This window comes from Nilaparvata lugens, chromosome 5 (assembly GCF_014356525.2).
Source record: "Nilaparvata lugens isolate BPH chromosome 5, ASM1435652v1, whole genome shotgun sequence".
NCBI lineage: Eukaryota > Metazoa > Arthropoda > Insecta > Hemiptera > Delphacidae > Nilaparvata > Nilaparvata lugens.
Genome location: NC_052508.1, coordinates 47,933,770 through 47,948,123, shown reverse-complemented (window position 1 = coordinate 47,948,123; position 14,354 = coordinate 47,933,770). Strand labels below are relative to the sequence as shown.

The window sequence follows — 14,354 nt, the reverse complement described above, 5'->3', positions numbered from 1 at the left end:
ATAAAAGCCATGATTGTAATTACAAGTTCTAATAAGATTTTGATCAGAAAAATCAATACAGTATAAGGAAAATAACTTTCAGATTCAAGGCCAAAACTCGTATGGAGTACGCAGTAGGCTATTGGGTCACCTCTATATTCAATCTCACAATGTCAGAGTGGTTTATTCGCTGTAATTATAACTAATAATCCATCAAAACAACGATGTGATAATAACCACTTCCTCTACACATGTGAATTTCTAAGAGTGGATATCTACTTTCAGCATCGAAATATAATGTGTTTCTAGTTTACATTCAACAATGCCCCCATAAGGTAAAAACCAGCTTGTGGGAAATCGGCTTCTTCCTTGTGAAAAAGCTTTGTTTTTCAAATTACTGTGTTCAATGTCTCATTATTCCGGATTATCCATTCTTTTCTTCGATGAGAAGTGATGGATCACGATTTACGTGTTCGCAAGAATGGGAAAAACGAACGTTCGAAAAAATTGTAGCTGCAATGTAGCATACAAGTTAGAATTCACTTGACATTGAAAGTAAGAGTTGTTTACTAATAATTTTTTTCTGTCTTCAAACGTGATATTTTAGTTATGATTGCATTAATCAGGCAACCCAAAAGTTGTAGTAGTTGAATTTTTCACAGATTTTGTGGAGTTACATTAGACAATAAGTTGACATCTTGAAAAATATAATTTCACGATGATCTGTATATTCTCTTATTATTATTACTCTAATCTCTTTCCTCACCTTTCAGTCATCTTTCGTCACTCTTTCACTCTTATTTCAGGTAGTGTTTGAAAAAGAAACCACCGCACACAACTTGGAAATTAACTCATAACAGGAAAAAGATGAAATTATGTTTCACCAGTATTATACACATTATACAGGGTGATTTTTTAGTCCTGTTACCCAATTTTTGATGTAATTTATAAACGGAAATTTGGGTATTAATAAAAAAATAATATTTGTTATTTACAAAAGAAAATTTATATTTTATTACTCACATTTCTTAGATACTTAAAATTATTACACCATATGCTCAAAATGTCCACCCATTGAGGTTATACACGCTCGGACTCTTTTCACCATATTAGCAGAAACCTTTTTCAGAGTTATATTGGAAATATTCGTGATTAAGTCTGTAATATTGGCTTTCAGTTCATCAATATTGTGAGGATTGTTTTTGAAGGCCTCAGACTTAATGTAGCCCCACAAAAAGTAATCAGGGGATGTGAGGTCTGGAGACCTTGGAGGCCATAAACCCTTGCTTATTATTCGATCAATGAAAACCCGTTGTTCTATGGTAAAAGACATTCTGTTCATAACACGACCGGAATCATCACAAAATGTTACACAGCTTAAGGATAATAAACTCGCACTGCCTTGTGTATACTGAGTGAGTAGGGCTACCAACTTCGTGCAACAAAACAAAATTTCCCTTTATTAGGGAAAAATTACCATGTATTAAAGATAGGGTAACATGACTAAAAAATCACCCTGTAATTATAATTTATTTCTTGTAGTATTATTGAACGAACGTTAGTAAGTTCTCACTTTTGACTTACTGGTGGCCAAAGTCGTTGTCCGTTTGTTTGTATGTTCGACAGTAACTTTTAGAAAGAATTGATCAGTTCAAATTTTGAACACGTATTCTTATAACCTTTCTACAGATCAAGTTCGTTCTTCTTCAGGATATAAAAATAAGATTGAAAGTGCGTAAGAAAAGATTGTTATGATTTATCATTCAGTCCGCTGAAGAATTATTCATTGATGCGATACTACAGTTTTCCCATTCATAACATTAGCAGAGGCTATCATTTGGGAGCTATCACACGTGCTGACACATGATGTCAGCTGGTTGATATGCAACATAATCCACAACTTTTACATAAAATAAATGATACGGGTAGGGACACAGCCTACTATAGATAGAGTAAGCCATGGTAGGGATCATTTTCTTCAACTCCTGCTCACGTACAAAAGCTTCTTGCTTTTTGTGAGTAGTAAAATATTATCGTCTGCTTCAATAATTTTTTTGTCATCATCATCAGCATTTTCAATATTTATAATTAATTTTTAGTGGTAGAAGTCATCTGTATTTTATGACAAATTTTATTACTGAAGAGAAGTGCTTTTCCTTTACTGATGATTTTGATGTTACAATATTGAAGTTAACAATGAAAATTGATTCGACTTGATTTGAAATTTCTTGTAGACGATGCAGAAATATAATAAACTACATACACTACCAGATATGTGTGGTTTTGTCTTTCATTTACTCTTGGTACTCTGTATCGACATCATGTTTTACATGACCACCTTTACATGACCACCTTTCTACTTCTCATAAAAAGTAAATGAATTTGGAATGAGCGTCGAAGATGTTGAAGTGACAGGGTAATTTTCAGGATCTGGGATAAAAATTTGGATCCACAATAAAACCTACTGTCAAATTATTCTTGTAAATAAATATTTAACTGTTTCCACAATTCCCACCAACTCTGTATAATTAAAAGTTGCGTTTTTTGTTCAGTTGAGAAGTTGATATTGTGATAATTATTTATATTAAATAAAAAGGCTAAGAAATTGTAAAAAACAATTAACAATTGAAAAGTCTTTTTTTAAATTTAATGAAAGTTGCGGGTTTCAAAGACAGTACAGTAGGATACAACCGTTCATGAGCGAGTTCTCCAACCCAGGGGCTCACTAGTATATTTATTCAATACTAAATCATAAAATGATTGGAATGTAAAACAAGCTTATAGCCCTTAGCATTCTATTCCCGAATTTTTTATTGAAAATTGAAATAAAAGTGGTTATGATTCGTCATCATTTGAAGCAGATTTTTAATCATCGAATGTTGAGTGTAGTGAATAATATGTATTGTCTTGACATGCTAAGAGCAACGAATTTTGATTGATAATTGAAACAAGAGAGGTTATGATTCTTCATTCCTATAAAGCAGATTTTTAATCATCAAATGTTGAATGCAATGAATAATGTATTGTCTTGACAAGCTAAGAGCACTTTGCTATCCTTTGACAAAATCGGATCACTTTTATAGAAATGATCGACGTCTTTATTGTTCTTGAAGAAGGATATTCATTATTATTTCGTTTCTGGGAAAGATAGGAATCAGGCCAAAAAAAAAAAAAAATTTTTTCTCAGTTCTCAGAAGTGTTGTAATGGAACACTAATTTCAGAAATTGTGACCATTATATTGATTCATGCGGTTTGCATGTGAATATTACCATGCGGTTTGTGCAAAAAAAGATGAGCGGTTTCATATATGTCCAGAATTTGTTCGGATTTACTTAGATGTGTCTGTATTAAAGCAGCACCACATACAGTAGGCCTACATGATAAAGTATTTACAACATACAGCGATCAATGTTTAGAGAAAAAGGAGCTTAAATAGAACTAGAAAAAAGTAGATTGATGCATGGGGATTTGTCAAGTTTTTATGAATATTACTTCAGTACTCCATTTTTCACAACTTCCCCTTATAATAATTGTACTTCTTATACCTGTTATATATAATTGTTTATATTTTTATCTTAGGACTCGTCTTTACAATTCCTCCCTTTCTAGATAATTGACCGAACGCAACTCGGATTTTCTTTCGTCTGTCTGTATGTAACGGCCAAACGTGCTGATAGAATTCTATGAGACTTGACAGGAATATTCCTTTTTTGGTCGATGTATATACAAGGTTTTTTGAAATTTCGCACTTCAAGGATAATATGAAAGGAAAAGGAGTTTCCTCCATACTCCGATATCACTATATATATAATCTTCACTGAAGATAGGATTAATCAGACTATAGACTTATTCTCAATCAATCAGTGGATTATTCATTGCATGCAGATGTCTGGAGAAGCCGGTGAACTGGTGATACCAGATACTTGTAAATGAGAAAACTATGTGAGGTCTACTGTTCACATAACTACTAGTATTTTTATTTCACCTGAAAATTCAAGTTTATTCTTTAAATTATTTTCAAATTCCATAAAAATTCAACATAAGAATATACGAGATAGCACACATCAGGATATTAGGAAATAAGGGAAACAACCATCAACAGCTAACTAGAGTGGCAAAATCTTTCGCTCGTGTAGCTACAGTTAGTGATAAATGTGACGAGAGTGCTCTCTGGTGCGATTAACAAGTTACGCTTTTAAGCGTCATTCGTCGCCTCTCATCCAAGAAGGTCTTGCTGAACGACTGAAGTGCGTCACGAGTTAGAAAGAGAGAGTCAGATAGACAAGAGTGAGTTAGGGTAAGAGAGGAAAGGAAGAGACCATGTAAAAGTATAAGAGGGAAAATAGAAGGAGAAGGATTGAAGGGAGAAGCAGGAATGATGAAGAGAGAGAAAAGAGAAGGAGAAAAAAATAGTGGATGAGGAAGGCGAGATATGAATGGTTGAGAGAATTATAAGATAGAACAGAGAGAATGGGATGAGAGAAGTATGACTATGAGCGAAAAATTTCAGAAAAGTATAGTAGATCAATGAGGGAGAATGAACAGAATAAGAATAGAAGAATAAATTATAAGAGAGGAGTGAATAAGGAAAGAATAACACAAGGGAGGATGGAGATGAATGAAAACCCATAAGAAAATGAAAAGGAAGAAAGAGAATAATCCATAAAATGACGAATGACTAATGAAGAAGAAAAGAGAGAATTACTGAGAGATTGGAGGGATTGAAATAGATGAAAAAGAGGAAAATAAGAGTGGTGTCGAAGAAGAAGAGGAGAATGAGATAAAAGAATAGTAGAATGAGAGAGAAAAGAGGAAATTGGCATGAAGAGCACAATACAGTATAGATTTAAAATAAAGGAAATAAGGGATTAAAAGAGTAGAATAAGTGAGGGATAAAAAGTCATAGAAAGAAATGAGAGAAAAGATTTGTGAGAATAACGGAGAAGACAGAATGAAAGTTAGATGTAACGTCACACGCACACATGTCAATGTGATCTGACAAAGGTGGAAACGCTAAAGCATTAACGAGAATTTACCCTCCATGGATATGTGCTGGTGGTAGGGGGTGTTAAGGGATAGGTAGTTTGGGATTTACGTTAGGAGACGATGAGAAAACGTCATTATCAAACCTATCCTGTCACCCTCTCGCTCTCACTCAATGGAAACATCCCCGTCTCACACAGCACTAAGTCCTCTCTACTGACACATGGATCCCCTCTTCTTCTCCGCCACTTCCTCTTCCCCATCATCATACCGCTCCACCTACTCATTCTCCTCCTCCTTTTACTCCTCTTACTCCACCCTTGGCTTTCCGTCCCATCGCGGTAATGGGACTTTAGTGTAGGAAAAATAAATTGCGGCGAATCAACACCCGCCCCGGAATGCTTACAATGTAAACTCTTAACTACTCAGCACTCGCTAACTAAACCACCATCACTTTGCCTCACTGCGATAATGCCCACGATAAACACATTCCACTTAAATGATAATAGAAATAAACTGGCGTTGAGTGTGTGAGTGTCCTTTGCTGCACTCTGTATTATTTGCCAAGCAACCTGACAAGGGATCGTCCAGGCTGCGATAGAGAACTTTCGTGAAGTTCTTTCTTTCGTTGAACTGGGCTCAGTACTAGTAAGGGTTTGTCGGAGATACTATTCGGAAGAGTGTTGGGAGATAAGGGAGGAGAGAAGTAGAATGAGAGTGAAGAATAGGAAAATAAGGGTGAAGGCGAGGAAAATTAGAGAAGGAAAGGAAGAGCTGGAAAGATTATTCTATTTGAATAAATTTGAGACTGAGTGAGATACAAGTCTATTTCCGTATAAATGTTTTACTAATTGTTATAATTGATTGAACGAAAATTATTCGAATTCGTATTTTTATTTATAATCATCATGATTGGAAGGCTATCTGGTTTTCGAAACCAGAACACCCTGGTGTTCCCTGAACACCTAAGCTCCGCTTGAAATTATGAGTGATTTTCGCACTGAACTAGGGTACTCAAAATGTCGAACATTGTTGATTACAGTCAATTGATATCCTCCTCAACTATCACGCCCACTGTAAAAAAGGTTTGAACGTTATCAATATCTAACAATTTCAATTCAAGTTGGTCCTCTCACACTGCGCCGAAAAATTGGACTTCGATCACTTTTAATTTCTTCCGAACCACTGCAGTTCCATAGAAAACGAAATCATTCAGTTCGGGAAGCTGATTCTATTATGAACGGATTAACGAGAGTAGAGGCGCATCACTCAAACGTCAATGAACGATGAACAATGACGGCTGCAGAGAATTCACAACTTTGATGGTTTGGTTTTAGTTTGGTAGGGTATCTTGTCTTTTGTCATATTGTTTGTGATGCCATGTTTAGCATGTCATCATGAAATGACATAAAATTTACTAGAAGGATAGGGTTCTGAAATATATGTGAGGAATGCTTGTTTACAGCATGACAAATATATCATCGTTATTATGAAAATCATTGTTATCATTATACACTACAGTATATCATGTTTCGGTAAGGTCATGCAAGCATGACAAACATACATTGTAATCTGTTCACTGCTAGTTTGTTTACTAAGAATTTATTTGAATTTCAAATAGAATTGTAAACATTGGAATCGAAATCAAAATATGAAATATGAAACCATAGAAGGGCAAGCAGATCAAGAGTGCAGTTGATGTAAGCTTGTACGGTAAGAATAATGTTAATCCATATAAATAAACTTTTATACATGTAGCATTTCCATGATAGATGGCCAATTATCTATAGTTTTATAGTATCCATGGTGAATAATACTTTGAATGAATATTCTCCAGTGATGAAACGCACCAGCCACAGATATATGTGGAAATCATCATCAAACAAGAGGTACCTGATGTTCAACCACTGCTTGCTTATTCGCTCTTTCATTCCTTTCTCTATTTTCCAATCTCTCACTCTCCCTCACTCACTCTCTCTCTCTTTCTCTTTCTAGTTTTCAAGGCCATACATTAACACGGTCACGGTGGTAATCCTAAACAGACTGCAAAGTGCATGCAATAAATAAAGCATGACAAACAGACCAAGACTGAGACTGACACACTCAAATCTATTATAAACTACTCTTATAAGATCCATTCTCGATTCGTCGTCAACGTTAACCAATATCAAGGTTGTTATAAACATAATGGCAAAACTCTACTGCCTATTATTCACATACAACACACATCACCATTCAACATGTTGTCCTCTCACAAAAGTGACACTAGTCGTTTCACACCTCCCGATGATTACCACTGGAAAAACGATGAGGCTCAGTATAGTTCTCAAGGTAAATTGGGGCAGGACCACAAGGTAACAGGTAACTGCCACTACTCAAGTAAAGTTCAGTTGAAAATTTAGTTTTTTCTCCAACGATCAAACTATGATATTACCCTTCAATTCCACTGTTAAATAATATACACTTTTCAAACTTCAGTTATTGAAATAGTTATTTTTTATGTAGTTTCTTCCAATTCTTCTTCCTTTAGTAATCTTTCACAGTACTAGTTTTACCGAAGGGGATAAATAAGTTGAAGCTCAGATCACACTTTCACTTGAGAATTGGGTGTTGGAGAATTCAGACATTTCACCGACGAAAATATGATTCCAGCATTACTATACAGAAGAGAGCCGAAAATTCACTCAGATTGAGCCAACATTATTGGAAGTGACTTTGTCAAAACATACAAAAAATATATATTTCAACTGTTACTCTGTGCTAAACTTTAAGCACTTCCACATTACAATAGAAATTTTCTAATGTTTTTTCATCGTTCATCATTCCAAGTATAGTTTTCGAATTTAGTAAAAGATCAACTCCAAGAAAGACTCCGGAAGATATACAGTGCTTTGTATTGATACAGAATCTTCCAGATATCAAGCTTGAACCTCACAACCCATACCAAACATATAAAAACACAAATAACAAATAAAACACATAAGTTGGAGTAGGCTACATTCTCAGTTACCACCAATTGGAAGGAATATACTTTTTGACTGACTATCTATGTTGGAGTAAAGATACTGTTCAATTTGTACCTATGATACCTATATATTTGTCTCTCGTGTTAGCAAATGAGACAGAATGATGGGGAAGAAGAGAGAGGTAACAAAACAGTGAGAGAGTTTGAATCAGAGAGAGCAAAAAAGTTGGCAACTTGCCAGTACATGACTCGTCTGGATTGTAGACGATCCCGTCCTCATGTGAACACGTTCCACCTGAATGGCAACATTCACTCTACATTGAATTCGTCTCCGGCTAATATGTTTCAGGTCTTTGGGTCAGTAGGTACAGAGATGAAGTGAAGCGTATACCTACTTTTCTTCTGCAGTACTTTATGCATGATGAACTTCCCATATATCATAAAGCCTTGTTCACATTCTGGATATTTCAAAAATAAACATTCCCATGAACATTTTCGATTACTATTGGAATAGGATATTAGAATTCATAGAATGTTAATATTCTATTTCAAACATTGAATTTTCCAAGTTATTCGAATCTATGGAATTGAGAGTTATGTCGCAAGTTATGTCCACAGATGGAAAATGAATGAGATATTGCATTTGAACACAAAATATAATACAGCGAAAATATATTATGCTGCAATTATTATTTTATTCAACGAAAATACAAATTAAATGATGTCAAACACCCTACTACTGCAAAATACCACAATAGAATAAACAATCTGGATTTAATTGAATATTCAATTCAATTGATTCAATAGTCAGAATCAATGCAATTCAAGAAACAATCTGGATTGTTTATTCTATGCTATCATACCGGAAGCTATTACAACAAATAAATACTATCCCGGGATGGCAAATGATTTTTTGACAATAACTCTCATTGAACTTCCTTCTAGCTGTTCATCCAGTTGACAATATTAGCTGTGGCAGAAGTCTTCCGGGTGGTTGACAGAATTTTATTTGGATTTTCTTTAATAATATTATCATTGACAATCTATGAATTTCAATTGAATAATGTTATGAGAACAACGATTGATGATGAACAGGTTATTTAATCCACTTCTATTTACAATATTATGTATCACCTGGAAATTTCAATATTTATTATAATTGAAGTATTTCAATGGATGAAATTATTTGTTTTCGTATCAGAAATTTCACTTTAGCATTGATCTTACCAGAATCCACTTACCACAAAAATATTAGTTTCTTCTATTTGAAAATTCCCCTTGTTATTTTCAATGAAAATATATTTGTAATATATTGAGCATAATTCAGCATATAAATGTCTAGAATTGAACTTTTTCTCATATTGATATTTTTTTTTAAACTAAACGAATGATAATGAAATGATCAAAAACTGATTAATTCTGTGATTTAATATGATAACAAAATTATACTTCACAGTTATTTTCTGTCAAATTCCCATACTTATATAGAAGATTTCTAATTGAGATTTTCTTTCACAGGTATTCTCAACAGCATAAATTTGGAAGGAACACAATACAGAACTGGGAATGACAACGCAGACGATGTGAAGTTCTTCCTATTCTACTATGGGTAAAATTATAATAATTATAAAAATCTGACTAGAGATCAATATGGATATTTTGAAAGGAAAAACTGAATTGGATAAAGAAATTTCAATGAATTTACAGATCCCTCAATCTTCTACTTGAAGATTTTTATTCTATTCTTAATTTCGATTCAACAATATTCCATTGAGAAAATAATCTATATGTTTCACCAGTGATATAATAATTAAGATGGAAATCATCTTTATAATAGTTGATGAGCATTATAATATGCATAATGCATAGGTGAAACGTAAAATTAATCTATTCGAATGATAACAATAAACTTCAGATATTATCTCATCTCATTTTCTAATTAACATTAATTTCAAACCAGCTCAAAGCTTCTTGATAAGCTGCCCTTTCCGAGAATAATTTATTCTGATAATATATGACGTACATTTTGTCAAAGGCAGTGAATATGTTTTCATTTTAATCCGAATGGAAACCTCTCAAAAGGCTCTCTTGAAATTGATGCTGGAATTATCATTCAGAGTGAAACGCGAACTTATTTTCCGTAGCAAAGGTGAGTCAAATTAATTAGCATTTTTCAACGTTTTGAATAATGTAGAGATACAATATAATTTCACGAGCAAGGATTCAATAGAATATATTCCTGGCCTTGCCACTCCAGCAAATCTGTTTACAAATTCTGTATCATCGAATCGAAAAGAGGATACTAATTGAGAACCTAATTAGTAGTTCATTCAATTATTTTCCTCTGAATTATAATTATCTTAATATCAGTAGCCCAGGCTTGCCCATACCTATGCACGATGATGGATATATCATTATATAGCATGCTTGGGTGAGTGTTAAAAAATGTAAAGTACAAATCGTCTGAGCTATATATTTCTCTTCAAACTATATGTTTTGGATGAATTTAGTACATACCACAATTTACTGTATTATGACACAAATAGTTTCATCAATAGCTACTATTGATACATTATCAATATGTTTGATGAAATTATTACTACCTACATTTCCTACTGGCCGTCAAGTTTTACATTTGCCAGCAGTAATTCACATTGAACTGCAGTAAGTGAGGAAACATTCAAATGTTCAAATAATACATGTTTTGAAATAAAAATAAAAATCCACGTACCCTTTTCCAATCAAAACTTGAAAATGGCATCATAGCCGAAACATGTTGTGAGTAATCAACTATTTTGAAAAAGGGCACTTACGTAACGAGAATAGACAATAAATATGTTATCTATCTACTTTGTATAGTATTTTGAGAATTTGAATCCATATTATATCTTGCTCTCTTTTTCCTATGTGGAATGAATATTGGATTTGATTTGAATAGTTGATCTACAGATCAGCCACTTTGAGAACTTTAATTTTAGTGCAGCAGTAAACCTCTCAGCCCTTTTAATAGCTTTCCATTGTTCAATAATGAGTGGATGAATAAATGTTGGGGGTGAAACTATTACTAGACAACAAGCTACTTTACTTCTCGAACAGTATTCATTGCTGATAATTGAGCTTTCTCACCTTCTGGAAAGCCCAATCATCTATTACATGATGACGATTCCTTTTAGACCACTCACAGAACTGGATTAGACAAAAATCTCTGTCAAAACTATCAAGGCTTGGTATAATTTCGATTCCTGCAATAGGTTTGGCTCTATTGAATATTCTTTGATAAATAGACTATATTACACATTGTTGAGTTACTCAATGTTGAAGTTCAAGATTTTCAGGTGTAAGCTATATTTTGTTTATTCAAAATGGATACTTATTTTCCCTACAAAACTGGTATACCATCCAACTAATCTATGTTTTCCCATGAATAACAAAAAATATTAGAGACGATGAGTATGTATTCAATCTCATCTTCATCTGTTCAGACGACTAATATTAGCTTTTTTTAGCAAATGGGACAAAATATCCAGCAACTTGAAATCAGCTTTCCAAAAACATTTTTCTGTATAAGAATATATCACAGAATTGTTGCTGTAAGTTGGACCCCAACAAAAAGAGCAATGCAAGACAAAACTCGCCAGGACGGAAGGAATTTAGCAAGAAGGAGCCCTTCCTTGAAGATGCTCCCCAGAATACAGCTTTTGATATAATAAAAAATTTGCTATGATATGAAACATCGGACGCTCCAAGGAATTTGTGTGGATGTATGGACGGCGGTAAGCATCCCATGGAGGAGAAGCCATGGAGAGAATGGAGACTTATATGGTAAGGGATGGTGATGGGGAAGGGAATAGTAGTGGTTGTGCAGTCAGTCATATTGAGTTGAAAGAAGTGGGTGGGAGAGGAAATGAGTGAAAAGGTAGTATGGTTGAGTAACAGGAGGTATAGGCAGTGAAATAAATGAGATATGGGAGAATAGAAGGAGGAATAGGAGTGAGAGGAAAAGTAGGAGAGAAGTGGAAAGTAGGAATGAAAAGAACAGAAATGAATGTGCAGGAGTAATAGGTGTGAAGGATGAGGTAACAAGGAATGAATGGAAAAAGAAACGGGTAAAATTCAAAAGGGTGCATTGAAAAGGGACTAATTGCTGTGGTTGAAGAAGAGAAGAAAGACTGAGAAATAATAAAGTAGTGGTACATGTTTGAAAGAGAGAGGAGATAGAGATTCGAGGTGGGAAGACGACAAAGAGCACGAAGACGTAAAGTACTTAAAAAATAGATGAGAAAGGATATAATAGTGTAGCAGGATGATATGAGAAGAATGATGAAGGAGATGCAGCAGGATTTGAGATAGATAAAAAGAAATATGTTAAGGGGATGAAGAAGATGGGGATGAGCGGAGAAGGAAAGGAATAAGAAAATGATGGAGGAAGAAGAACAAGGATGGAAGGATGAAATAGTTCTGCTACATTCTGCTATATCAGAGAGAGGGAAGGAGTTTGAGGATGATGGGAAAAGAAGAGAGAAACAGCCGGGAGAGGACAAGGAAGAGGATAGGGTGACATGGTGAGCGAGAAGAAGAAAGAGGAGGGAGTGGCAGGAATTCAATATATTACTTTTCCAAGCTCAGCTAGCTCCAAAACTCGATGGATCGAGTTTTTCTCGTTTTTTACACATTTTTTCACCTACACCACTCTATTCTGCAACGTGAGCGCCATCATCAAAGTGCTTGCTCTACAGACAAGCGCTGTCCACTAGGAAATACACTGGCCATTTATTAAAAGTTTCTCAGCTGTAGTGCTCAGAAAGCAGTGCAGTGTACGAGTAGGCAGTTGCAGCTCCCAGGAAAACTGTTGGTTCAGCAAGATAAAAAGCTAGAGAGTAATTTGACAAAGTTGTCTCTCTTCTACAGGTACCATTATTAGTTTCCTAGATTCACCCCACACTTAACCGATACAATGGATCATTCAATAACTCATATTAAATTGAGATAAAATTTTGCGAAATCAACAAAAAAATATCAATTAACTCATCGTATTTTGGAATTTTCAAACCTTAGTTATGTAGGGAATACCTCAAGCTCTCATTATACTTGTAAAATCTATGATTGATGACAATTCTATCGATATTCTGTATTATTGTATCTCAATTGCATTGGGTCATTTTGTCATTTTAAGGCAAATAATAAAGTTGGATTTAAATGTAAATTTAAATTAATAGTTTAGTGAGTTCACAAACCAATAATTGAGTAATTTTGATAAATAATAGTTCTTATCATGGAAATATAATAATATTGATAGTTTTTCAAAGTTCTAGAGATCACATCAATAATAATAATAATAATAATCATAATAATAATAATAATATCAGGTAAGTTGGCTGGCTCAGGTCTGGTGTCAGATTTTTCAGGTCGCACCGGATCCATTTCAGGGCCTCTGACATGACTCAACGACTGCTGAAATTATTTTGGTTGAGTAAAATATCATTCATTCCCATACAGGTCTGAGAACGGAACAGTTCAGAGCACAGACATCACAGAAGATGTATCCAGCATCAGCTCAGATGTGCCGCTAACTGTCATTCTGCATGGCTTCATGGGCTCCCCACATGGCATGTCTACGCAAATGCTCATAGAAGGTAACAAAATACTCATAAACATTGACGGTAATTCATTTTAACGAGTTTTGACTGATTAATAATATTGTAAAATCTTTTCTAGATATTTAAATGAGTTTCTTCAAATGCATGGAGTTCATTTTTGGTTACTCCTATCCCTACACAAATTCTTCTTGACGAAGCTTTGTCAATCACTGCTCATCTGTTCAGAAGAAAACCCTAGATTCCTGGAAACGTTTCATTTCTCAAATACAATCCTATTCCTCATAGCCCCTGATGATGTCAACTAATAGGTCTGCGTATAAAGATCTATAGATAAAAGTACGTATTTAATTTAGTTTCTCTGTCATATTTTTATCAGGCGTTACTATCTTTCTAGAACTCAACGATCTTGAAAAATAATTCATCAACTCTTATTTCAACTTTCATTTTTGTAGCAAACGGTTGTGAGAATTAAAGTAATTCACGTCATACAGAAGAATGATAATTCTTGTAGACTCAGTCATGGTAATAGCGCTCTCAGATTGATTAAAACGACCGTAACATTGTGTTGATGGTGTGCATTTTTTCATCATACCATTATCATTGTTCAGTAAGAGAATTATAATATAACGGTTGACAAAACTCCATTGCTATCTGTGATGGTAGATTAGATTGCCTACATGGGTCTGGACCAGGCGATGCAACTTACTGGTTCAACGTGACAATGGTTGAGAAAAACATTCCATAACATTAACCGTGAACTAGACACTAATTCCTACAAGGATAGCATAATCTGAAAAAGATGAAGTGAGAAATAAAGCGAAAGAGCAGT

The 14,354-nt window shown here is 34.3% G+C and overlaps 1 protein-coding gene across 1 annotated transcript in view; it reads left to right on the top strand.

Annotated features, from left to right (window-relative positions):
• Positions 1–14,354, top strand: part of LOC111054775 (lipase member H) — an 80,592-nt gene that overhangs the window by 44,929 nt on the left and 21,309 nt on the right. The window contains exons 2-3 of the mRNA XM_039428484.1: positions 9,447–9,537; positions 13,425–13,561. Of these exons, the coding sequence (XP_039284418.1) occupies positions 9,447–9,537; positions 13,425–13,561 (228 nt within the window). The remainder of the gene's footprint in view (positions 1–9,446; positions 9,538–13,424; positions 13,562–14,354) is intronic.